Below are 23818 nucleotides of genomic sequence, written 5' to 3' on the forward strand. Positions count from 1 at the left end.
TTGAATGCTATGTGTTTTTTTGTTTGCTGCGTTTTTGGACTTCTCCTAGTGGGATTGCCGGTGTCTCCTAGCTGTCTTCCCAGGGCAACCAGAAGCACTCGGAGGAGGGGGGGGGGACATGCGGGGGCTCGCAGTGTATGTTTTCCTGTTCAGGTGAGAGGCTTCAATGATTTTGTAGCGGACTCGTTCCCTGCCGCTGGGATCTCCCCCTCTGGTTCCCTTCTTGGAGAGAAGGTTCCCCGCAGTCACCACCCACAGCCCCCTCTCTGTACCTCAGGGCCCACACTCACCAAGGCTCTGTTTCTGTGTGGCCTTCTTGTCCTCCCCTTCACACTCTGGGCGTCTCCTCGCTTTATTGATGACCTCCCACAGGAGGCTAAAGGCCCCTCCCGGCTCCTCCGTGGGCTGCGGACCGCGGGGTGGGAGGAGAGCCCTGGCACCTCCAACCGCAGCCCACCGCCACTCGAGGCTGGCGCCGCTGCGTGGCCGAGGCCAGCTGGCCGATGAAGACACTCTCCTCCCCCCGATTCTCCAGCAATGTTGATCTGAGGTCCCTCTGCCGCTAAACTGACCGCCAGCAGAGTTTCAGGTCCAGTGGGGCTGCAGGGACCACCACTCTCCCGGACAGGTGAGGTTCAGATCTTCCGTGGGCCTGCCACTCTTCGTCCCGCGGGGGGGGGGCGCGATTCTCCCTGGCGCTCGCCGCTCCAAGCGGACGCCCCAAGGGCGGGCACCGCGCAGCACCTAAGGTCGGAGGAGCGGGGACTCGCCCCCGCCCCCCGGCTCTCCCGCTGTGCTGGGGAGAGGGCCCGCACTCCTCCCGGCAGGCGGCCCGGCTGGTCCCGTCCTCGGCGCCGTTCCTCCTCCTCACCAAGGGCTCCTCTATTACCGGCTCGCTCTCCTGTGAGCCACCCTCGCAGTCCCCGGGGGCTCTTTATCTTCAGCCCTATCTTCTGCGCTGTTCCTCCCGCCACCGAGGTCAGCCAAGGGGGTCCCGGCAGCAACACGGCTCAGTCGGGGGTGGTTCTTCTCCGGAGCGGGCCACCCGAGATGGCGCTCGCTGCCATTTCGGTTTTCTTGCCGGCCGCTTTCACCGCCTCGAAAATGCTCTATATGAGGGGCTTTGTCTACAATCCTGTCGAAATCATTGACCGCTCATCATCGTTCCGGCTGCAAAGTTGGGCGAAAATTCTGCAATTATACAGGGGAAAATTGACTGACTTGGGCGCTCCGGAGAGGAGCTCAGGGGAAGCACGACCGCATGGCGTGCTGCCTAGCCACGCCCCCTTCTCAGTGTGTTTTTAAAAAAAAAAACAATTACGGGGAAGCCATCTGGGCCTGGGGATTTGTTAAGAGGAAGAGAGTTTATAACCCTAGCTACCTCTTCTGATGCTTCCTTTTTGAGAGATAGCTGTTCCCCAACTGATATCCGGGGGAGGATGACTGTTTCTAAATACCTCTGCTGAGATTTTTCATCTGAATTATCAGAACAATAGAGATTTGTAACGCTTACCTCTGGTGCACTGCAGGAGCGCCTGGTCCAGGTCATTGGAAGCGTAGCCCTCTGCAATGGGATGTTTAGTCCGAGCCACTCCCTTCCCACTGTTCCACTGAATGGCTATTGCCCAGTGTTTCGGTGCAGTTGGAAGTGGCTTGGTAAGGTTTCCCAGTACTGCTCAGAATAGTCGTGGGACAGCCGGGATAGGAACCTATGGGCAAACAAGTGATGCATGTTAGTGTCTGCCTTCCTGCTTTTCCCCCCTACCTCCCTTCTGTGTACCCAAGGTTTGCTGGCTTGCTAAACAAGCAGACTGGCTCACCTTTCGTATTGAAGTTGAGCATCCAAGGTGCCTGATGTGCATCTGATCCAGTTCCGTCAGTGGCGATGAGGTGGCCGAGTCCTGCTGCAGCACACAAGATGCTGTTAAGTAAGTGCTCATATAGCGCTGCAATTGTCCTCCTCTCCTGTGTGGCAGCTGCGGCGCGATTAGCACTCTAGTAACGTTCTTGTCTCTGTTTGGTGTTTCCCCTGCAGGTGTGGGAATGCAGTGTCCTGCTGGAGTCTCTGCGCTGGAGGTAACCGTAGCGCTAGCGGGTGAAGTGCAGTAGTGTGTGATCCACTAGCACAGGCAAGCGCGTTTTAAAGAGGGGCTTGGAGAGTGTGTAGTTCTGAATTGTTGAAGGCTTACTGTGTGTCTTTTCTTCTAGGAGCGGAGAGATGCTGCGGTGCAGGATCGATGAAGCGTTCCGTCCCTCAGCCAGGTCCGGGTAAGTATGCGAGTCGGAGAGGAGTCAGGAGCACAAGTGAACTGCAGGAGTCCTCTGAAGCATGGAATCGGGTAAGCGTAGCTCCTGTCTAGCTGCCGGTATACAGGAATCCTCCTCGCACGTGACAACAGGTGGAGCAGTAAGCATTACACTGCTTAGAGTCAGCAGAAGACAAGCTAACCACATGGTGTTGCCCAGGGCGTGGCTTTATATCCCTGGGCTGCACCCACTAGACCACCAGGGATATTGAAGGCATGGGCTGTCTGGGGTTTTTGTACTGAGTCCCAACCTGACGGCCATCTTGGTGTGGGCTGCCAGTGCTTGTGTTAATAGGTGTTTACACCAGCCAGCAGCCTTTAGTGGCCAAACCTTACCCTTATTACTCTGCCTTCCCCTACTGTTATGTGAGGGTGTGCCCTCTATTCGGCTGGGGGTCATGACAAGATTTGAGTAGAATGTATGAAACTGTGATAGGATTTGTGGGGTTTCCGTTACAATGTTTCCCTCGGGTAATTGGATAGATTGAATAGTTTGCTACACTGTTTTTTGACGCTGTTGTCTTGCCAGTAACCGGTCAGCCCCATTTGCTTTAACATAATATGTCTGGCGTAAAATAGAAGAGACATTTCTGCTTTCTTAGCCTGCAGTAGATTCATTTTACCCTTTATCATTCTGGACGCCTTCTGGATGCTGGGGCCTGTATTTGATTCCATTTTTTCCATTATTTGTTGAAGCTCCTGTTCAAGTTCTATTTCCACCGCCAATTTTTGTTTCCGTTTCAGGACCGCCTCTGCGATATAGATTCCCCGGATAGTTGCCTTGAAGGCCTCCCAGGTTGTAATTGCGGAAATTTCCTGTGATTAAGTTAAAAGAATTCTACAATTTTACCGCCTATTTTGGCTTTTATTACTGAGTCCTGTAATATCTCAGAAAGGAATTTCCACTACCATATCTTCTGCCTGGCCCCCATGATATTGAAATCAATACACAAAGGTGCATGATCTGAAAGTGTGATTGGGTGACATGTGATTCTGGAAACTCTTCCTAGCAATGGTTTAGACACCAGGCGTTATCAATGCGGGAGACGACCTATGTACATGTGAGTAATATGTATAGCCTTTCAATTCCCCCTTTAATATTAGCCAAACATCCATCAATGTTAAACTTACGAATTTTGATTTCAGATCTTTAGATGGTGACGTTTGCCCCCAGCGGGTGGGCCCGCTTCGATCTCTGAGAGATTTCCAAGCCGTCCCCTAGTAACATTATTTCCCCTTCACTAAAGGTTTCCAATTGAGTGGTGACTGATTTTTTTTTAAAAAAACTCTTGACCTGCATTTGGGGCATAGATTGAGGCCATCGTTATTCTAGTAAGGTCTATTTCCAAAATCGCGAAAACCTAGCATCCTTCTTTATGGATTTTTGTGCGAAGCACTTTAATATGGGGAGCAGATTTTAGTGCTATCATCACCCTGCCACCTTTCCCTGGGTGTTTGCCTGGATCAGCACTGGGTGACTATGTAGGCAAAACCTAGATATATCCGTGGAGCTAATATGCGTCTCTTGGAGCGCCACCAAATGCGGTTGGTGGTGCCCCAATCGATGCTCCATCTTCCTATGTTTAGCTGGCACATTCGGCCCTCTAACATTGAGGGTTAAACACTTTAATTGACCCATTTACTCAATGTGCACAACAATCTTCAAAAGATATAAAAACAGTATGTTGATACCATTGTTTCCTTATTTTCAAATGTATTCCATGCCTAGACAAGCCCCACCTGCCAAATCTAACTCTTCCTTTCCCCCTGTCACGATTCCTGCTCCTGGAAAGCCAGACCAGGCCCAGCAACCCCGGAAGTAGGCGGCATGCAACTTGAAGCATGCCCAAAAACCCCAGTTAGGGGCTGTTTGGCTACAGTCCTGGTGCCTATGGCGCCAGGCTCATAAGAATAAAGTCAGTCCTGGCGCCATGGGCGCCAGGCCATTACAGAAAACTTACCTGATGCAGACCATGCTGCATACCTACCTGAAGCAGACCTTGCTGCACGAAGCCACAAGCCAAATGAGGCTTAGAGGGACTATTTTACCTCAGGGACTCCTTTCCTCTCAGGTGGGGCTGTGGAAGAATACTTAAGCCACACCCGGACAGTCACACGTGCTTCGCGTTATTCTGCTTGCTGCAGCGTAACGCTCACCGTGTCTTCAGCAGCTCCAGTCTTCAGCCACGCCCGCTCAGCCCTGGAACACCTGGAACAAGAAAAGGAGAAGAAGTCGTCAGAACAAAACCCTTACCTGAATCCTTGATCCAGTACATCATCGATCTGGAAGAGAGAAGCCTTCACAGGTGCATTGCCACGCACCTCGCAGCGCCGCGCTGAACTCACCATCCGGGGGCTGCATTCCTTAACTCCATCGCGAACCCAGCATCTCCAGGCCATTCTTCAACACCTGGGGGGAGACAAGAACAAATAGGTGAGCAAGGGCAATACAAACCACCCCCAAAGACTTACCTGATTACCACAGGGGGGTACTCACCTCATCTCGGGTCGGCGCAGTCAATTCTGCATCACCGCCGCACCCCGGCCCCTAAGGGGAAAAAACAAGGACAATACAACCTAACCCCAAAGACTTACCTGATTTACCACAGGGGGGTACTCACCTCATTTCGGGTCGGCGCAGTTAATTCTGCATCATCGCTGTACCCCGGCCCCAAAGGGGAGAACCACAATAGACTAACCAGGATCTTACCATTTGCCACTTGGAACTCTTCTGATGGTTTAAATCTGCAACCTGCAAGGAACCTGGCAGAGTGAAGATCAGACTTTTGAACTCTTATTAACAATTGGACTTTATAGAACTCACCAATTCCTCCACACCAGTGAAGTAACTGGTCGTCTACGCGCCCCTGCGCTCAACGCAGGATGGAGAGCTTATCTTTCCAAATCTTCAGGTGAGATTAAGAGGGGACTTCAGGAGTGTTCTGTGGGCAGACAAGGGGAGTGGGAAGGCGGGTTAACGCTCAGATTACGGGAGGTTAATTCCCTTTCTCCATTGCAGAAAGATATTCGTACGAGCCCAACTAACGAAGCTAAGTGGGTCTGTCCAGTCTGTCATCTCGGCTCTACGTGTTACTCTGGTGGAAGCAACAGCGGGCCAGTCCAGATCGACGCCCCCGTGGGAATCAGGTGAGCGTAACACCCCCACCTTTATTTCCCCCCTAACTTCCTGCTATAAACCCTAAGTGATATCCCCTGGGGCGAGCCACGGTACCTAACATTATCTGGGGAAACCATCCCTGCCGTGAGTTAACAATATTCCCAGGGCTACGTGCGGGGCAACCTAGTACCCCCATCTGTCACCTGAACAGATATGTCCCAGGATGTTGTGCTCCATCTCCTCCTCCAGCTATATTCGTTGCTGCCTGATCAGACCGTTTGTTGTAGATAGTCTCGTTTAGCAAATCTTCATTCTGAAGGCTTGGTATTGGGGCCCCTGAGTCGCATTTGCCAGTCCTCTCATTGTTGATTCTTTTGCCTTCTCCGACGGCGCGTTGGTATCGACCATTCCCAGGGATTCTGCTGATAAGTCGATGGACGAGCCTCTGGTTCAGATGTAGCTTCTGCATCTTCCTCTTCGATTTGTAGTAGGGCCATAACCGATTCGCGTGACATAATTCTGTGCTGTCTGCTATCTAGCGAAAAAAAAATCCAAAAGGAAATGTCCACTTATATTTAATCCCATTTGTTTGCAATACTCTGATCACCGGCTGCATTTCTCCTCTTTTCGTGAGTGTAATCTGGGAAAGATCCTTGAAGAGATGGATCTCCGACTCGTTAAGTGATCAAGGATTGAGTGCAAACTTTCCTCAAAATTAGTTCTTTCTGCGGGTACAACGTACATGCTGCGAGGACATCTCGAGGGTATGCCCCCGGGTCATTTCTTTTTGGGCCTGTGTGATGCAAGCGATCCCAGGAGAGCGTGGGGGGCTCCTCCCCCATAAGCAGATCAGCAAAGATATGCATCACTGCATCTTTCAAGTCCAGATCGGGAATTGTTTCCAGAAGGTGTCTTATCTGGATGTTTGAACGTAGGGATCTGTTTTCAAAATCCTTGCATTGTGGTTAGTTTGTGAGTGGCTCTGGCCAGCTCTTCAAGCGCTATATCTGCTTGCCTAGACTCCCTTGTTAGTTCCTGGATAGCTCGTTCGTTGACTTCTATGCGCTCGCCAAGGGTCGCAATATCCTTTCTAAAGTCAGATAGCGATTGTCTAATTTCTTACGTGAAGGAGGTGAATTGTAATTAAAATTAATCCGTAGATTTATCTTGAAAATGCTGGAGGCTGCCATCCTTGCCATAGGGGGGGATCAGATTGTCCTGGCTGAGTTCTGTTCCCTGTGTCTCCAATTGCTGCTGTTACCTGTGTCGTGGCACCCCAGAGTTTTTGTTTTGGATTCTGTTTAGCCAGGAGGTCACCAGTATCCCCCACTTGGGTTTGCTTCTTTTTCCCCTCTAGGCATATGACGGACCAATGTACTGCTGAAGGATCACTGATAACTGGAAGTGCGTAGAGATTGTACTCCAATGTAGAGATGATCGCAAGGGGCTACCATCAGCCGAAATCTATACCTCAGTGAGATAGTTCAGATCAACCTACTTTGCTGTCTGGTACCTGCATTCCTACTGAGTCCACCCCCCCCCCAGTGTATTTTTAAGTAGGTAAGAAGAATGGCCCGTAATCAATGGGGGTAGCCCAGCACTGCCCAGCAACATTTGGCATCTACTGAAGTGTGCCTATACTATAGGGGAATGTGGAAGTTAAGGCTTAAAGGTGTTCACCAGCCGCACTTTCACATGTCCGCAACTCCTTATTCTCCAGCATGGGGTCTGGCATGGATTCACATGCTCGTGAATATTCCCCGTCGTCGGGCTGGGAATCCTCGGTAAAGAAAAAAATCAGTTTCAGTTTCACTTCTGAACTCTTTCTCATAACAACCAATCACTGGTCTCTGGGTCATACTGCCCCCAGCCAATGACTTCCCTTTACCTAAGCCCCTCCTCTGGCAGCCATCTTTAGATTGTTACTGCACGTTCGAGTGGTGGGAGTCCTCGTGATTAGCTCTCGGGCTTTTTACTGCGTTTCGCGCTTTTTCTCAGTTTACTCTATTTTTCCGGTCAATCGAGCCTCAAGCTCCATCGATCCATCATCCGACTAACTGGGACCTGTTTTTCAGAACCTTCTACGCCCCTCAAGGGTTATTTTTCATCAAAGTTCCCTTCTTATTTTTCATCAAAGTTCCCTTCTTGGAGGCTTCCAGAAGAGTTTTTAAGCCTACTCCGCGTGGACATGGCTGAAGATAAAGGAGACTCGACGTCTCTGTTCAGGATCTGCCCGGGATGTGGACTACAGAACATTTTTCTGGACGATGGGACCTCCCTGTGCCTTTACTGCCTACATTCCGACCAAACGCACGTGGAGGTGAGCTGTGCGTTCTGCAAGGACATGGTCCCCCGCACCATGAAGGACCGTCGCAAGCGGCTCTCTGAGTGGCTACAGACGTAGAATCCGGCGGCAGGTGAGCCCCGGCAGCATGCCTTTCCCAAGAGGAAATCCGAGCAGTCTTCTAAGAGCTTTGAGGGCGCTCTGGCGACAGGGGGACAACATAAGGCAAAGCACTGTGAGCCTGCGACACCGGGAGTGCATTTGGGACGGGCTTCTCGGCAGCCGGGCCAGGCACAGCATCTCTGACGCCCTTATCCACGAGCCACCGCTCCGGCTCAGCGAAGAGAAGGAAATCGGACCACCCGGCAGTCCTTTGCGGCTCAGATATCTCCTCTGAGGAGGAACTTTCTGGCCCGAAGACTGTGCTGGACAAGAAGTTCGTCAAGGCCAGGTCCTACAGGAAGGACCTCGGCGAGGCGGATGTGAAGAGCAGCGAGGAAACCGACAAAGAGCAGCAAGGTGGTGAGGAACCAGTGGACACCACGCCACTTCCATTGCTCCCGTCGCAATCACTGCAGCAACCACCGCCGACAGATATGTCGGCTGACATCCTACAGCCACTGCACGCCTTGTGCTCAGAGATACGGTCAAGAATGCCAGTGTTGCCGGCGAGTGATCCTGCGGCACGTGGGCCGTCTGGGGGCCCACCGACCAAGAGAAGAGTCCACCCTCCTCCCCCCTGCGACGACGGGTACGGATGACGACGGCGCAGCGGATCTCCCATCGCCAGTGCCCAGGGCTTCTCCTCCCGATGAGATTGGCTCTTTCCATGCCATGATCTCTAGGGCCTCCAAGCTGTTTCAACTGACCCCCGAGGAAAAGGAGGGATTCCTGTACCAGCGCCGAGAGGCCAAGAGGAAGACTGTACTCTCGATTCTGCTGTTGGATGACATTTGGGACGAGGGACTGTCCCTCCTGAAGAACCTGTCCTCTACCCTGGCGAAGAGGGACCGGTACGAGAAAAAGTACAGAGTGCAGGAATCTGACCCAAAGTGCCTCAGATCTTAGCCTTCCCCAGACAGCGAGGGAAAGAAGCTAGACGCTATGGGGCGACGGGTCATTTTGTCGGCTGCGACGACCATTAAGGCGGCCAATACCCTAGCCATCGTGGCCCGGTATGACCGGGAGCTATGGTTCAAGATCGCTCCCCTCCTGGACTTCCTTCCCGACGACAAGAGGGCGGAAGAACTGGAGATCCTGCAGAAAGGCGAGGTGGGATTGGACCATGCCACCACGGTGGCCATGGACCTCGCCGACACAGGATTCTGCCAGATGGGCAACAGCGTTTGCCTTAGTCGGCGGGGTTGGTTGAAGGCCACTAACTTCTGCCAGGACATACAGTTGAGGGTGTTGGACATGCCCTTCGACGAGGACAACTTATTCGGCAAGACTGTGGACGAGTCTCTCCAGACCATCAAGGCGAATACTGAGACGGCTCATGCTTTGTGCACGCTCCAGCAGTGACGGCCATCCTTTCGGACCTCTGGAGGAAAGTCCCAGGGTTCCTCCAAGGGTTTTGGTGGCAGCTCGTCGTCGTATCGGCAACCGTCCTACTCGTCGACACAGAAAGCCTACAGTGGCTGCAGCAAGACTGGAGGAGGTCACCGTCGTCGGCAAGGTCTCCAGGGGGGCACCCCCACAGTGAAGCAAGACTGAACCGGCTGTGAGGTCGGGCCCACACCTGTGCACCCCGGTGGGAGGCCGGCTGGCAAAACGTAGTCAGCGTGTGAAAGTCCATCTCCACCGACCGTTTGGTGCTGGACGCCCTGGCCCACGGGCACACCCTGGAATTTCAACGAAAGTGCCCGCGAAGTCCACCGGTGGCCAGGAAGGAAAACCACATCCCTCAACTTCTTCTGGAAGCACGGGCCATGCTGAGGAAGGGCGCAATAGAACTCGTCCAAAAAAGGCTCCGGGGCTCTGGAGTGTACTCCCGGTACTTCCTCGTCAGAAAGAAAACTGGCGGTTGGAGACCCATACTAAACCTCCGCCGCCTCAACAAGTACATCAGGTCCCAGAAGTTTGATGGTCACCCTTCAGCACGTGCTGGGACAGCTGCAAAAAGGGGATTTCCTATCGTCGCTGGACCTGGAGGGTGCCTATTTCCATATCCCCATCCACAAGGGGCACCTCAAGTTCCTGCGCTTCGTGGTCCAAGGGCAGCATTACCAATTCAAGGCCCTTCCCTTCGGATTGAGGTCGGCGCCATGGGTTTTCATCAAGTGTCTGGCTCCAGTGGCGGCACGGCTGCGCCTACAGGGGATTCACGTCTACCCCTACCTAGACGATTGGCTCATCCGAGCGAAGTCAAGAGAGACCGCCGTCGAGCACACAGCGGGGACCATCCAGCTACTCGCGGAACTGGGGTTCTCGATAAACTTTGCGAAATCCTGCTTGGTGCCATCGCAAGACGTGTTGTTCCTGGGCTCCCGGCTCAACACGGTGGTGTGCTTGGCGGCCCCGTCAGAGGAGAGAATACCGCCATCCTGGGCAAGGTACAACGGCTGTTGACCCTGAAGGTCGCATGGGTGAGGGCCATCAAGTCCCTCTTCGGCATGTCATGCATGTACCTCATGCCCCTGTGCAGGCTGCGGATGCGACCGCTGCAGGAGTTCCTCGCCGCCCGTTGGATCCAGGTATCAGGAAGCTTCAAGGACAAGATCGCACTCGATGAGAGTTTCCGCGGAGCGATTCGGTGGTGGGGTGTCTGCACGCATCTGTCGGCAGGCGCAGATTTCCAGACGCCCCTTCACCAGGAGATGGTCACGACAGACGCATCCCTGGAAGGGTGGGGAGCGCACACCGGAAGTCTCCACGCAAGAGGACTGTGGCTACCAGAGAAGTCGTTGCACATCAACGTTCTAGAGCTACGGGCAGTGTTTTGGGCCCTCAAGTCTTTCCTTCTGTCCCTCAAGGGCAAGGTGGTTCGGATCTTCAGAGACAAGACCACCACAATGTTTTACATCTGGAAGCCGAGGGGCACCAGATCCCCGGCGCTATCGAAGGAGGCGCAGGACCTGTGGCATTGGGCCGTCGCCTAGGAGATGTTCCTCGTCCCATTTCATCTGGCAGGTGTGAAGAACACAGTTGCCGAATCTCTCAGCCGGGAGCTACACTCGTGCCACGAGTGGGAGCTTAGGCAGGACCAAGTGGATCTTCTATTCCGACGATGGGGCAATCCCCAGATCGATCTGTTTGCGACGTCGATGAACACCAAGTGCCAGAGGTGCGCCAGCAGGTTGCCCCAGCCGGGAAGCATGGGGGATGCATTCTCCTTTCCCTGGGACGGCCTTTTCCTCTATGCGTCTTCCCCCCCGCATCCCCATTGCTGTTGCTTCTGCGACTCATCAGTCAACTCACAGTCCCGGTGCAGGATGATCCTCGTCGCACCGGTGTGGCCGAGACAGCTATGGTACCCGGACCTACTGGACATGTTGGCATCCCCTCCAGTCAGGCTTCCGGCGGACCCAGATCTTCTCACCAGGGAAGAAGGCGCGATTCTGCACCATGACGCAGGGTCGCTGAACTTGCAGGCCTGGCTCCTGCAGCGCTAGAGCGGACTGAAAGAAGTGCTTGCCAAGGCCAGGGCTTCGTCTACACTGAAATGCTACGGGCATAAGTGGAAGAGGTTTGCAATCTGGTGCCGTGCACAGAAACTAGATGTCATGATTCCTGCCCCTCATGTCCCCAGCCCTCCAAGGTGTCAGGCTGGAGCCAGGCCACGATCACCTACATGGCCCACAAGGGCCTCTCCATCCCTCCAAAGACCCACTTGGAGTCAGACTTGGCGCTTGTGGCACCAGACTCACTCACTCCCATAGGATAACATTGGGGATTGGACTTGTCGTGCATTGATGGGGACAAGATGGATGCCCCCACATATTTTGGTTCCCAGAACTGCATGTGCGGTCTAGTCTTCTGGGTGTGGTTCAGCCCAGAGACACCTGGGATATCCAGAGACTATTTAAGCCACACCCAGGCTGAGAAACATGCTTTGTGTTTTCTACACCTGCAGCGTGACACTCGCTGTGTTCGGATCGGTCTCCAGTAGGCCTGCATCTTTCTTCTGCGCTCAGCTCCTGCAAGAACAAGAACACCGTTAGGACCAGCCTTACCTTGCGGCGGTTCTGCCAATCATTCATCGCTCCTTCTGTTCTGCGGGCATTTTCGGCGGTGTCATTCCCATCCCGGCACACCGCTTCCTAAGGAAAAGGGAAAAGAACAGAAAAAAGGCATTAGTAAGCATTCTGCAAATCTCTGCTTATTTTTAAATACTGTACGAGCTTCAAACGTTTACCTGAATCCCAGCCGCTCTGAGGAAACTCTGTCTCTGGAACTTCTAATCCATCTGCAAGGGGGAAAAGACACTCCAGGTTAGCGTGGAAACATCTAGAGGCGCCGCATACCGCACTTACCCACCGCATTTGTTCTTCATAACCGGCGTCCATGCTGAAAACGTCGCAGCACCTAAAAGACACAGAACAAGAACTTAGTTCAATGCAAATACGAAACGGGTGCATCGTGCATCGCACTCACTCACCTTCAGCGCTACTCATCTCGGCAGCACGCCGCCATCCCCGGACGCCGGCCATCATCTAAGGAAGGAAAGGAACGAAGTTAGAGAACTGTTCAAAAGACTCATTATACTTACCTGTCGGATTCTTGCCAGTGAAGTAACTAGGCAGCAACGAGCCCGCATCAATCAACGCGCCCCTGCGCTAAAGCAGGACGGAGAGCACACTATCCAAGAAAACAAGGTGAGCTGTGGATCCGGGACGGATGTTGTTATGGTCACACCACCTGGTCAAGGAATTCATAAAAGGACTTTTCCGTTCGTTCCCGCCGGTGAAGGCTCCGGACCTGGCATGGGAGCTCGATGTGGTGTTGACTAGGCTCATGGGTCCTCCGTTCGAGCCTATGCATTCGGCACCACTGAAGTTTTTATCGTGGAAAACCGTGTTTCTGGTGGCCATTACTTCCGCATGACGAGTGGAAGAGATCCAGGCCCTTTCTTGTAAACCACCTTACTTGACATTCCACGAGATGAGGGTGGTGCTGCGGATGCACCCCTCCTTCATGCCCAAGGTGCCATCGGACTTCCATCTCAACGAACCCTTGGTGTTACCTGTTTTCTTCCCGTCGCCTTCGTCGCCGGCTAAGAGGACTTTGCACTCGCTGGATGTGGCTAGAGCGCTGAAGTTCTACATGGACCGCACAAAGTGTTTTCGGAAGACATCACAGTTGTTTGTGAACTTTTGCCCTTTGAACCAAGGGAAGGCCCTCTCCAAGGCTTCTATTTCCAGGTGGCTCTTCAGCTGCATCACCCATTGTCACTGGTTGGCAAACCGATGGTTGCCTGGCCGTCTGAGAGCCCATTCGACCAGAGCGATCGCTGCATCTACAGTGTCCTGTCTGGTGTGCTCCTTCTGGACATCTACAGGGCTGCTACATGGAGGTCGACACACACCTTCACGAGATTCTACTGCGTCCAAGGGGATTCCAGAGAGCAGTCCAGAGTCTGCCAAGCAGTGCTGCCCAACCTGTTCGCTTGAAGGTGAGCCTGGTGAGGAGTTAAGAGAAGCTTAATGTTGAGATGTTGAAATGCTTAATGTTGAGCCTTGCCATCTCCGGTGGTTGTGCATGTGTGTACTGCTCTGTATTCTTTATTCATGAGCATTTGAATCCATGCCAGACCCCATGCTGGAGAAGGAACAAGTTACTTACCTGCAACTGTTGTTCACCAGCATGGGTCTGGCATGGATTCACATGCGAACCCTCCCGCCTACCCCTCTGCCGCTCTTCTCTTGGTCCTACTGCCACTTTACATGCTACCAAATCTAAAGATGGCTGCCAGAGGAGGGGCTTAGGTAGAGGGCAGTCATTGGCTGGGGGCAGTATGACCCAGAGACCAGTGATTGGTTGTTAGTAGAAAGACAGTTAAGAAGTGAAAGTGAAACTCATTTTTTTTCTGTACCGAGGATTCCCAGCCTAACGACGGGGAATATTCATGAGCATGTGAATCCATGCCAGGCCCATGCTGGAGAACAACAGTTACAGGTAAGTAACTTGTTCCTTATTTTATGCCCCCCACCCCCCAGTTTTTATGACCAGGTGCCACGTCGATAAAGCTGAATATGCAAAAACATCTGGCGCTACATGTTTCCACAGAGAGCTTGCTGTCCCCGGAAGGAGGCAGCAAGACCCATGCACAACTGTCTCCCCAGCCAAGATGTAAATGGCACCGTTTATGTGGCTTTCACGTGCAAAATTTACAGAATGAGTCACCTTTGCAGTATGAGGGAAGCAGCAGGCACCTGTCTCCCTTTCCTGTGTAATGTCTTTAGATCCTACAGTGCAGAAGTGTTTGTAGCCTTTTGGTATTCTCCCCCCACCCTGCAGTCCCCCACCCCTCTCCAGTTATCAACCTACAAGGGCCTGGGCAAATAGACATTCACTGGAAACAGGAGGGCCAGAGCCAAGTAAACAAACCATATGGAAGCAGGATCTGCAGCAAATCCACAGACAGAGGCGCGTGTGAAATGCAGCTTATGCTACCTTCCATGCTCAGTGATCACTGCAGGTTCCCAGCGAAGCACGCAGTGTACTGGAGGAGTCGCGTAGTTGCTGCTTGTTGCCACGGGATAGAAAACCTTCCGATCGGAACCCCTTGGGATATTAGAGGGATTTCAACTTGCGGTACAGATTATTCCCACGAGAGGGTGAGGCCTCTTCTGTGATACAGGTGGAGCCGACGGAGCACACTGCACACACGTCCTCCGATTCCGGAGGCCATCTTGGAATCAAGGTCCGCTATAATTTGGCAAAAATTTGGGAAATGTGTCAATAATGACTTAATCTGGGGAACCAGGTACGATGGCCGAGTTCATGAGGACCTCTTTACCTTGTATGGTAATTGAGATTAGAGATTTCCAATAGATCTCTTGGTAGCCATGAACGCAGGTCACCCTAATTGGCCTTCCCTTTTTTAGACCTGTGACTGGTATAAGATCATGTTGGATGGCAGTCTGTTTACTCCCAGTCAACTAAGGCGTAGGCAGGGTGGCCATTTACTAACCGGTTCATGACTTTTGAAGGGTTCTGGATAACAGAAACAATTACTGATGGTCTCAATTTCTTCTTCGTTCTCAGGAAGAAATGTGTATTCCTCACCTGTCATCCAACCAGCTTCCATGGGTTATTACCTCTGCTTTTTGGGGCAGATTTTGTCTAGATTCCCCTTATCTGCACATGAGGAACGGGTCACTAGGGGACTTCTAAATACTCTAGACTCCTCAGGTTTTATACTTCCCTTATCTTTTGTTACTAGTGGGTTTCTTTCCTCTCTCTGATTCTCGAATCCCTGTTCTACTGGTTTTTCGTAAACTGTCAGTTAAATTCCCCTTAACTTGTATCTTTGTTTCACAATGAAAAGAGTTTTGGGGGGCTAATTCTATATCCTTTTTTCCCCTCATATTTTTTATATAAATGCCCAAGGACTCTATTAGCCTCTGCATGATTTTGGGCACTTTCTATATCAATAACCAGTGTGGGTTTGCTGGTAAACTGTTCTAAGGCAAGAACCTCTGGGAGGGATTTCCATAGTGACGAGGTGTTTTTTGATCAGGTGCCTAGTTCTTCTGGAGTTCACCTGGAATCAGATTGGTTTCTCTAAATGTATTTCTATAGACATTTTCAGTTTATCCTACTCAGAATAACAAACCCTGTTTTATTTCTATAAACAAAGTAAGTCCCAAAGGATTGAGGATCTGATAGGACATTTGTAAGTGCCCTCTCAGTAGGAGGGCCAGATCACAAGTTTTTAATTCGCCCCCCCCCCCCCAATGAAACTGTTGCGCCAGTCTGTCGGCATTCAGTCTCAATTAGCTGCACAACCAGGTCAAAACGGATTCTCCGACGCTCTGCACTGTGCAACTGGCGGTTGCCATGGAGGATGGCCTAACAAGCCGTCTCCAGGAACAGAGTGGTATCCACTGTTTGCTCTTGCCTAGGTGCGTTCCATGGCAACACGTCTAACACAAACTCAGCATCTTCTACACATGAGTGTTCCGAGTACTAAAACGCACTCGTGCAACACAGCTTTGCCTCTAATTGAAGTTTTTGTTCCCAAATTTATTGTTGCTATTGTCATTGGTATCTAGACCCTCCTTTGTGTAACAGACTGCATTTGGAGAGCCCCCTGGAACCTGTTCTTCGTGATTCGTCTCGTTTCTGGACCTTGGCATTGTGTAGAGGATTTCCCTTGGATTACCCTTAACCGCTGATGATTCTTGACAGGATTGATTTGGTGTTTTTGTTTGGATATATTTCTTTGTCCCATGGGCTGACTTGTGAAGCAGTTTGAACTTTGGGACGCTATGCTGTGAATCGCTGCCCATCTACGCAAGTCCCTTTCATATCCTTGTGCCGCGCAGAGCCAGGTCCCACTAACCAGTTCCAAGGATTTGTTCATTGACTCTAGGATCTGCTTCCTTAGACCACCAACCAGGATTGATCCGTCATAGCTTTGCTCAATCAGTATAAATAGGTGAGAGATATTCCTATATCAATGATTATAAACTCCTATGTAATTATCAATCTTCAGCACTGAAACTATCATTGTGCTTATTCGATAGCGAAATGGAACGCTGAGGTTTTTTTGTGGATTATCAGGCTTGAGACCTAGTCCACTGGCATGCAGGAATGTCTAATATATAGGTATTGTCCTTTTCTTTTCATTTTTTTGCCTGGTGATTCCTGATATCCTTTTGCTCTTTCGCCTGAACCTTGACTTGCCCCCATTTCTTTTTTTTTTTTTAACTCTGAGGAAGTGTTTCATAAGAAAGGTCACCTTCAGTTGAGGAGACCCCTTAATAGGGTTATATTGGCATGAGAGACTCAGTACCCTTGTAACCAGGCAAGTCTTACAATCGTTCAAAGTTTAGGAAAAGGTTTCCCCAAGTCTTCCTCTTCTCCATATCGCTGTAAAATCCCATGAGGAATGATAGCTCTTTTATTGGGCTGCTTCTACCCTGGCAATACCTTCCTGATACCTTGCCTCTGCTTCAACTTGGTGGGTTACGAGATGCTTCAGAAGAGCCTCCAATGTACCCATGATTTTAACTGGGGTTGGTTTCTGGTAGGCTGCTTGATCTTTAGAAGGAGCCCATCTGGGGTTTCTGTCAGTAAGAGGTCAAAAGTTGTTAATTCTGGAGTCCCGAAGAAAAGCATTTTCTGCTCAAATGTTGAAGTAAATTGCTAGGTCTCTGGAGATTTAATGGAGTCTATCACCGGGGCCTCACTAGTTCTTGAGGGTTTCTCTTCAGGTCCCTGCTCGGAGCTATTAGACAAAGGAGGGATCAATACCGGTTTGGAAGAAATTACTTGTGGGCGTTTCTTCAGACTATCTAAACTCCCCATCGGCGGGAGGTTTATATCAGCTCTAATACCTAAATGTAGTTTTTGGTTTAGACCAAACGCGTAGTCTGAAAGAAAGGCCTTCTTTTAAAAATTAGTTTTTGTTGGGAAATTGGGGCTTAAACAGTAACTGTTTAATTATAAAAATGGATTCCCTCGATGATACTTGGATTTCTTTGCCCTTTATATTTATTAATATTGGGAAAAATAATCCACATGAATGTTACTGGGTCCCCACAATGTATCAAGTGTACCAGAATCCCACGCCTGACACCATATAGAAGGGTGCACATGTTTGTGGGTATAAACTTTTATTAAAATAAGAAAAGGGTTGAAAAATGCCTCTCCATCCCTAAAGCTAAGAGGGGTTTTGCCTACCTCCCATAGAAAACTAGTGAAATTGGCAGCAAGTTCAAAAATAGTCTCACTGTTGTGTCCAAAAACGTGCTTCTGACCCTAACACTATCTAAAGTAACTGCAAGGATGATCACTTATTAAAGTAACAAGTGTGCTTGGTGTTTTCAATCAACAGAAAAGTTCTCAGTCTCTCTGCTAATAGAAAGTAACAAAATAAACAATGTTAATTAATGCAAGAATCACATCTTTGGGTTGTGCTCCTTTCCCCTAGAGTTCTTCTCAATGCACCTCCTTTTGGACTCTTGAACCCCTTTATCCTCTTAGGCAAGTACAATTCACAGGGATGTGTTTATCTTCACAATCCTTCATCCTGTCAGCTTGATACAGTTGGTTGTAAAATGTAGCATTCCTTTTTACCAACTCCAGGTTTCTTGACCCTCTCAATCTTGCATGGTTGCGGGTCCCAGACTCGCAAAATAGCTTGGGTCACTCTCTGTCAGGGAGAATTCTCATTCTATGGCTAATTTCCCTTACCTAGTGAGTCCCTCAGCAGCTTTGCTGGATTTCTGGAGTTTATTTTTTCCACCTGGTAAGAGTGAGCTTTTCCCCCACTCTTACCTGTGTTTTGCCATGTGTATTTCAACTGTTTTTGTGATTGTGGACTCTGGAGTACACCACTTCAGTAGCCCCACTCTTTGTGTGTTACACATCACCCCCAGTGCAGTGACACAGGGTTGTCTCTTAGACTTCCCACCGACTCCATTTTCTGGGGCTGACTACTGTCCCCCAGAAAAGGGTAAAGTTGCCATTAACTTTACATAGTCACTTTACCACGGATTCTGTACACCCCATCTTATATGGAGTATTGGAGAGGGTTAATTCTTAGCCCTTTTTGTCTGTGCCTCTTGGAGCATTGTTTCGCTCCCTTAACATTAAGACTTGGCTGGTGGCAGTGGTAGCTACCCTACTTTTCCTACCGCGATTATATTACATAACGTGGTAACGTTTTAGGCTATTTTAGTAGCCTCCAACTTTAAACCTGCTTGCCCAAATACTTTTCATTTCGGCTCGTTTGGGTTTAATCGCCATTTCTTTTTGTCAATCTCCTTCTTGGGTCTTTCTTTGCGCGGCAAACCAGGTTTGCCTCCGTGGTTCGCCGACCTTTGGCAGGCTTCTGACCAGAAGCCCTTCTTTGGCGTCTGGGTGGGCTGAATGTGAAGGAGGGGTGTAGTCACCCCCTGCACAGGGTCTCCTTGGAGACCCTAGTCGCACTTTGTGTTGATTGGCTAAGGTGGTTGTCTGGGCTGGACAACCCCTCTGCTGAGTGATTGACAGCCGGGCTGTGTGAATGGGGGATTTTGGCATAAAAGGCAGGACTCCTGGGCTACAAGGCAGAGTCGCCACTGGAACTGCAAAGAACTGAAGAGAAATGGAGAAGAAGATGGCTGCTGCAACCCTGAGTCCCGGTGAAGCCCTGCTGCAGTCCTGAGCTATCTACCCTTCAACGACAAGAGAAGATCCAGTCCGGAGTCGTTTTCCCTTGAGCCTGGTGGGATCAACCAGCTCACCCTTTCTTCAGTCAGAGAATCCTCTCCTGGGTCGAAATCACTGCTGTGCTGTAGTGGTCCGGATAGCCATCCGAAGAGCCCTCTCCTGAGTTAAAGGCGTGCACCTTTTATTCATCGTTGTCTTTTCTGCTGCTGCTGACCTTATCCCTGGGTGGTGCAGATTACACCAGACGTCGTCCTTGTCCCCACGACTGAAGCCTCGGGAACCATGAGTCTGCAGGAACTACCAGGAACAACTGCTGTGGCACCAGCTTTTCTCCAACGGATAACGTACTGTGCACATTTGGTCGCTCTCTCCGTCTGATCATCCAGAATCGGGGTGAAGCCTTTTCCTCCTCGAAGATTTGTTCCTTCTTCCTTCCCTCTTATAACTTTTCCTTCCATCTGACAATATTTCAGTACTCTTGGCATCTCGAATCTCGAACTGTTCAACGTGTGATCCTCGGCAACTGAGCATCTGCTCCATTGACACTGGCACAGGCCTATTGACTTTAATCTGTATCTTTGAACGAGTCCTCAGATTCCCTTGCCTTGACAAAAGTATTGCCTGTGATTTTATCCACTTTTCCTCGTTTGAAAATCGAAAGTACAAAGAGTGTTTTAACTTCGTGAGCATTTTTATTCGCGGGTACGGGTTAGTATCGCAACACTGGTCTGTCAAATCCTAATGTACTTACCTTGAATTTGCTGGAACAAGTGGAATTGGTTGTGTACAGTGTATTTTACATGTGATTTTGAATTTCTAGAAGTGAAGTGTTTTGTGAACAGATGGTTTAAAAATAAATGAACTTGTATTTTTTACCTGAAACCTCGAGTCGGTGTTTGCTTGAGTCACCGTAATTGTGGTCCTTTGTTTAATCTCTACTACTGCTCATTTACTCTTGAGATAAGTCTGCCTGCTCCGCTACTGATACCACTTTAACAGTGTAGTACAGGCTTGTACCATTGGTGAAATTTTATTGCCACTTGTAGTCTTAATTGTGTGTAGTGGTCCCTAGAGGCACTGCACAGGATTCTGCCTAACGCTCTTTTGCTAAGCTAGTGTCCTTTTGTGGACTGTCTGTCTTTAACGTAGGTCCCAGACCCTCTTATTCTTCCTTATATTAGGCGCTTGCCTTTCACATGGATGCAGGTCCCAGTCTCGCAGTTTTAGTATATACGTTTGGTTCACTCTCCTGCCAAACACCTGATTCTGTTTTCTTAGTTATTCTTGGCTTCTCATATGGTTGTGAGTCCCAGACTCACAATTTACCATATCTGCTCGGCCGACTCTCCTGCCAAACATATGATTCTCTTCTCTTGGGATTTCTCTGGGTCCCGACCCTCTGATACTTTCGTTTCCATATGGGTGCGTGTCCCAGACTCAGTCTTCCTTCAGGGCCCCATACCTTTCTTCTCCAATGTTTGTATTCACCTCCTTGCTGCTCTGGACCGCCAACGCCTCCTTGAAAACCTATGCTCCCGTTTCCTGCTACTAAGTAGTTACCGGCATTTCTCCAGCCGCTGAGCTTTATTCCTCTAGGCTCTGGCAGCTCTCTGGTGAATGGTGGGGTCTGCAGAAGTTCTACAGGTGTGTCTCTGCCCGACCGTGCTTCCTGCCTTACAGGCGATTCACTGGAGCCTGGGGCGCCCTGAGGTATGTATCTGCAGCAGCCCGAACGGTCCTTCCAACTTGGACCACGTTCGGGTTCTCTTTCTCCTCGGTGCCCGGCTTCTACCCCTTTGGCTTTCCTCAGACAGCCCGGTGCATGGCTCCCGCAGTACCTCATTTGAGGATCGCTCTCTGTCTTCGCGCTGACTTCCTTTTGAACTTCTGCGTAGGCCAGCTGTATTCATTGGGGCATTTGACATCTCGTGAGAAGCTACACCGCTCACTCGGCTTCTCCCGAGTGATACTCGGAATTTCCATGATCATCTCCTTCACACTATTCTTTCCACTTAGATGCAAGATACTTAGTATTCTGTTGTAGAGTGACTGACCTCGTAAACAAAGTACATTTACTCAACCTGGGGCACGGTATTTGGTATTTGCGAAGGAGTTGGATGTATTAAGGCATAGGAATACTGTGTTCCCTGAGAATAGTCGTCCCCAATCCCATAAGGGGTTTCCTTCCCCATGTGATCCTCCCTCAGTGCACAACCCCCAGGGGGACTATTGTACTGTTGACGCACCACCCTGGCCCCATGAGAAAGGTCTCCCCTTATTAAGGGAAAAGGGATGACATCCTCGGATTCGACACAATATACAGGTTTTGTTTCCTTTTTACCTACATTGTTTTTAACCATAGTATTGACTCTCAGAAGTGTTCCTCTTTGTTTAGGTTGCACATGCGTTTTGGTGTTATTCTGATGTACGCACACATTTTGTAAATTGGGCATAATTGTAGTTCACAGAACAGGTAAGGACTATCCTATCTTACTGGAATTTGGTATGGAGTTTCTGGATAACTGTCTTCATGTCTGCACATCATGTTTTTTCTGTAGACACAGCTCTGATTATGGACCATATGTCCGATATGCATTGGCTGTTGTTTCTGCTGCTTCACAACTGAAATTATAAGAAAAGCACCAATAAAAGACATCACAGAATGAAGATGTTATTATTTATGAGAACATTTATTGTTAAAATGTGAAATGCAGTAGTATTGACTACATATATGGCGTCTGCGGATCTTTTTAGTTTCGCTTTTCGGGTTCTGGAAGACGCCTCAAAGTTGATTCTATTTGCATCAATAAGCAGCAGTTTACTTTATAGAATACTGTTGCCCGCACTTTTCTTCCTATTTTCAGCTGTCTCGTCAGGTGTCGGTGAAGAGCCTTAGAAATAAATTTAGGAACTGTCTGATGAATGTTGTAAGACCTTAATATTTATAGGTGCAACTAAAGGAAATGTGCTAGTTTGGATCATGACTCAAAGTCGGATGTCTGTTCAAACCAGGCTCTGGGAATCCCTAAAGAAATCTCCCTTTGGGTAAGGGTTCTTGCTGGGAAGGGGGGACCCTGGAACAGAGACTTGACTAAGGACTTTCTTATGTGGCACTCCTTACTTTTTTCTGGGAGCGGACACAGGAACCTCAAGGTAAAGTAAAGCCTATTTTGACCTTTTACTTTGTCCTTGAACCTTCAGTTAATCCGCACAACTAGAGGAATCCTGACAGTTTGTTACATTGTGTACCTAAACCGTTTATTATTTTTCACACATGCGGTTATACTTCCTGAATAAATACCTTTTCTTTCTGATTGTGTCTGGTCCTTTGATCCCCGTTGCCGGCCTGACCATATCCTCTCAAAGCATTACTCCCCAGTAATACCAGATTTAGCAAGACCGTTGTTCATATTTTAACCAATCTTATATGTAGATCTAACATCTTTAATTGTATTACATCTTATAGTTGTTGCAGTTAAAGAAATCTGGTAAAGGATGTTGGAATGGGGCTTCAGAGGAAGCAGAAGTATTGTCTGGTCAAAAATCAATTCTGCGGTCAATAGTATGCCGTTAACTATAAAGAGGAAAAGCAAGAAATGTATCTGATGTATACCTCCAGCCTTCGAGTTTGCGTAAAAATGTATTCTACACTCATAATTACAGTTGATAAATGATTACCTCTGCTCTTTACAGGACAAAATCCTCCTCAGCTGTAACAAAGAAGAGGCAGCAAAGTGTGACCGGTCCTTTTCAACGTGTTCGGATTCCTGTGTGCTAATGACCTTTGCTGAATTCAACGAGGGCGCTGTAAAAAACAAAGTAATAGCAGCACTTCCATCCTTCCTTTTTACTTTCTTGTATATATTTCTACCCATGATCTTTATTAGCCCTGTAAATGTGTTTGGTTTTTGACAGCATAGTTATGCAGGATGCGTCACTGTTCATCTTTATTCATTGTGGCTGACTAACATTAGTTTAGAACCTTAAAGATCCATTTTTAGCAGAATTACTGTTTTAAAAAATATTTCTCACATTACAAGCTCTTGTGAGAATGTGTGTGTATTATTTCTACTTGATGAAACGAATGCTTGTTAATACCCTACAACTCAATGGTACATATTTTATTGACCTTTAAAGTTTTGGCCCTGGCCAGTACTCAAATCTGTCAACCTCTGTTTCTGCACTCCTCTACATCATGCTCTTAAAATAGACCTCTGTCACTTCCTTGCCTAATCTACCCTACCACATCTTCCACTTGTTTTTCTGTCACAACCATTCAACTATGTGAGTCATCAGTCAGCTGCAACCAGCAGTCCCTTCATTAAGAAACCTAAAATCCCCAAAATCTACCCGAGATCTTTATTCCATTCATAAACACGGAATTACAAACGTGTGCGGCTCTCGGAACCGTTTTATAGCGAGAAAAACATTTAATTTGTTTTAAAATTTCTTTTATTGTATGCGGTTAAAACAATTTAACCCTTTACAATAACCAAATTACAGAATTCATGAAATACATCAACATCACTCGTAAATATACAATAAAGATTCAAGTACATATTACAGATTAAACATTATCGCAATGCTAGATCAGTTAAAACAAAGAAGGGACAGAAAAAAAAGAGACAAATCTCCCTTAGAACATATCAATCACAGAAAATGTAAAAAGCAGCAATATTACCTTTTCCTCAGAATTTCAGTCAACCAGGATGGTAAGGTTTAAACTTCCCAAAAATCATAACACTGCTATACAGACCGACGTGGGATAACCATCCATTCATCTCA

At 49.0% G+C, this 23818-nt stretch overlaps 1 protein-coding gene across 6 annotated transcripts in view; it reads left to right on the forward strand.

Moving 5' to 3' along the window:
• MUS81 (MUS81 structure-specific endonuclease subunit) overlaps positions 1-23818 on the forward strand; it is a 1262762-nt gene that overhangs the window by 999907 nt on the left and 239037 nt on the right. For all 6 annotated transcript variants that reach the window (XM_069645007.1, XM_069645006.1, XM_069645008.1 and 3 more), the window contains one exon: positions 22727-22852. In XM_069645007.1, coding sequence (XP_069501108.1) covers positions 22727-22852 — 126 coding nt within the window. The remainder of the gene's footprint in view (positions 1-22726; positions 22853-23818) is intronic.

Source organism: Ambystoma mexicanum, chromosome 2p, assembly GCF_040938575.1.
Source record: "Ambystoma mexicanum isolate Mex_15411 chromosome 2p, UKY_AmexF1_1, whole genome shotgun sequence".
In the NCBI taxonomy this organism is placed as follows: Eukaryota; Metazoa; Chordata; class Amphibia; order Caudata; family Ambystomatidae; genus Ambystoma; species Ambystoma mexicanum.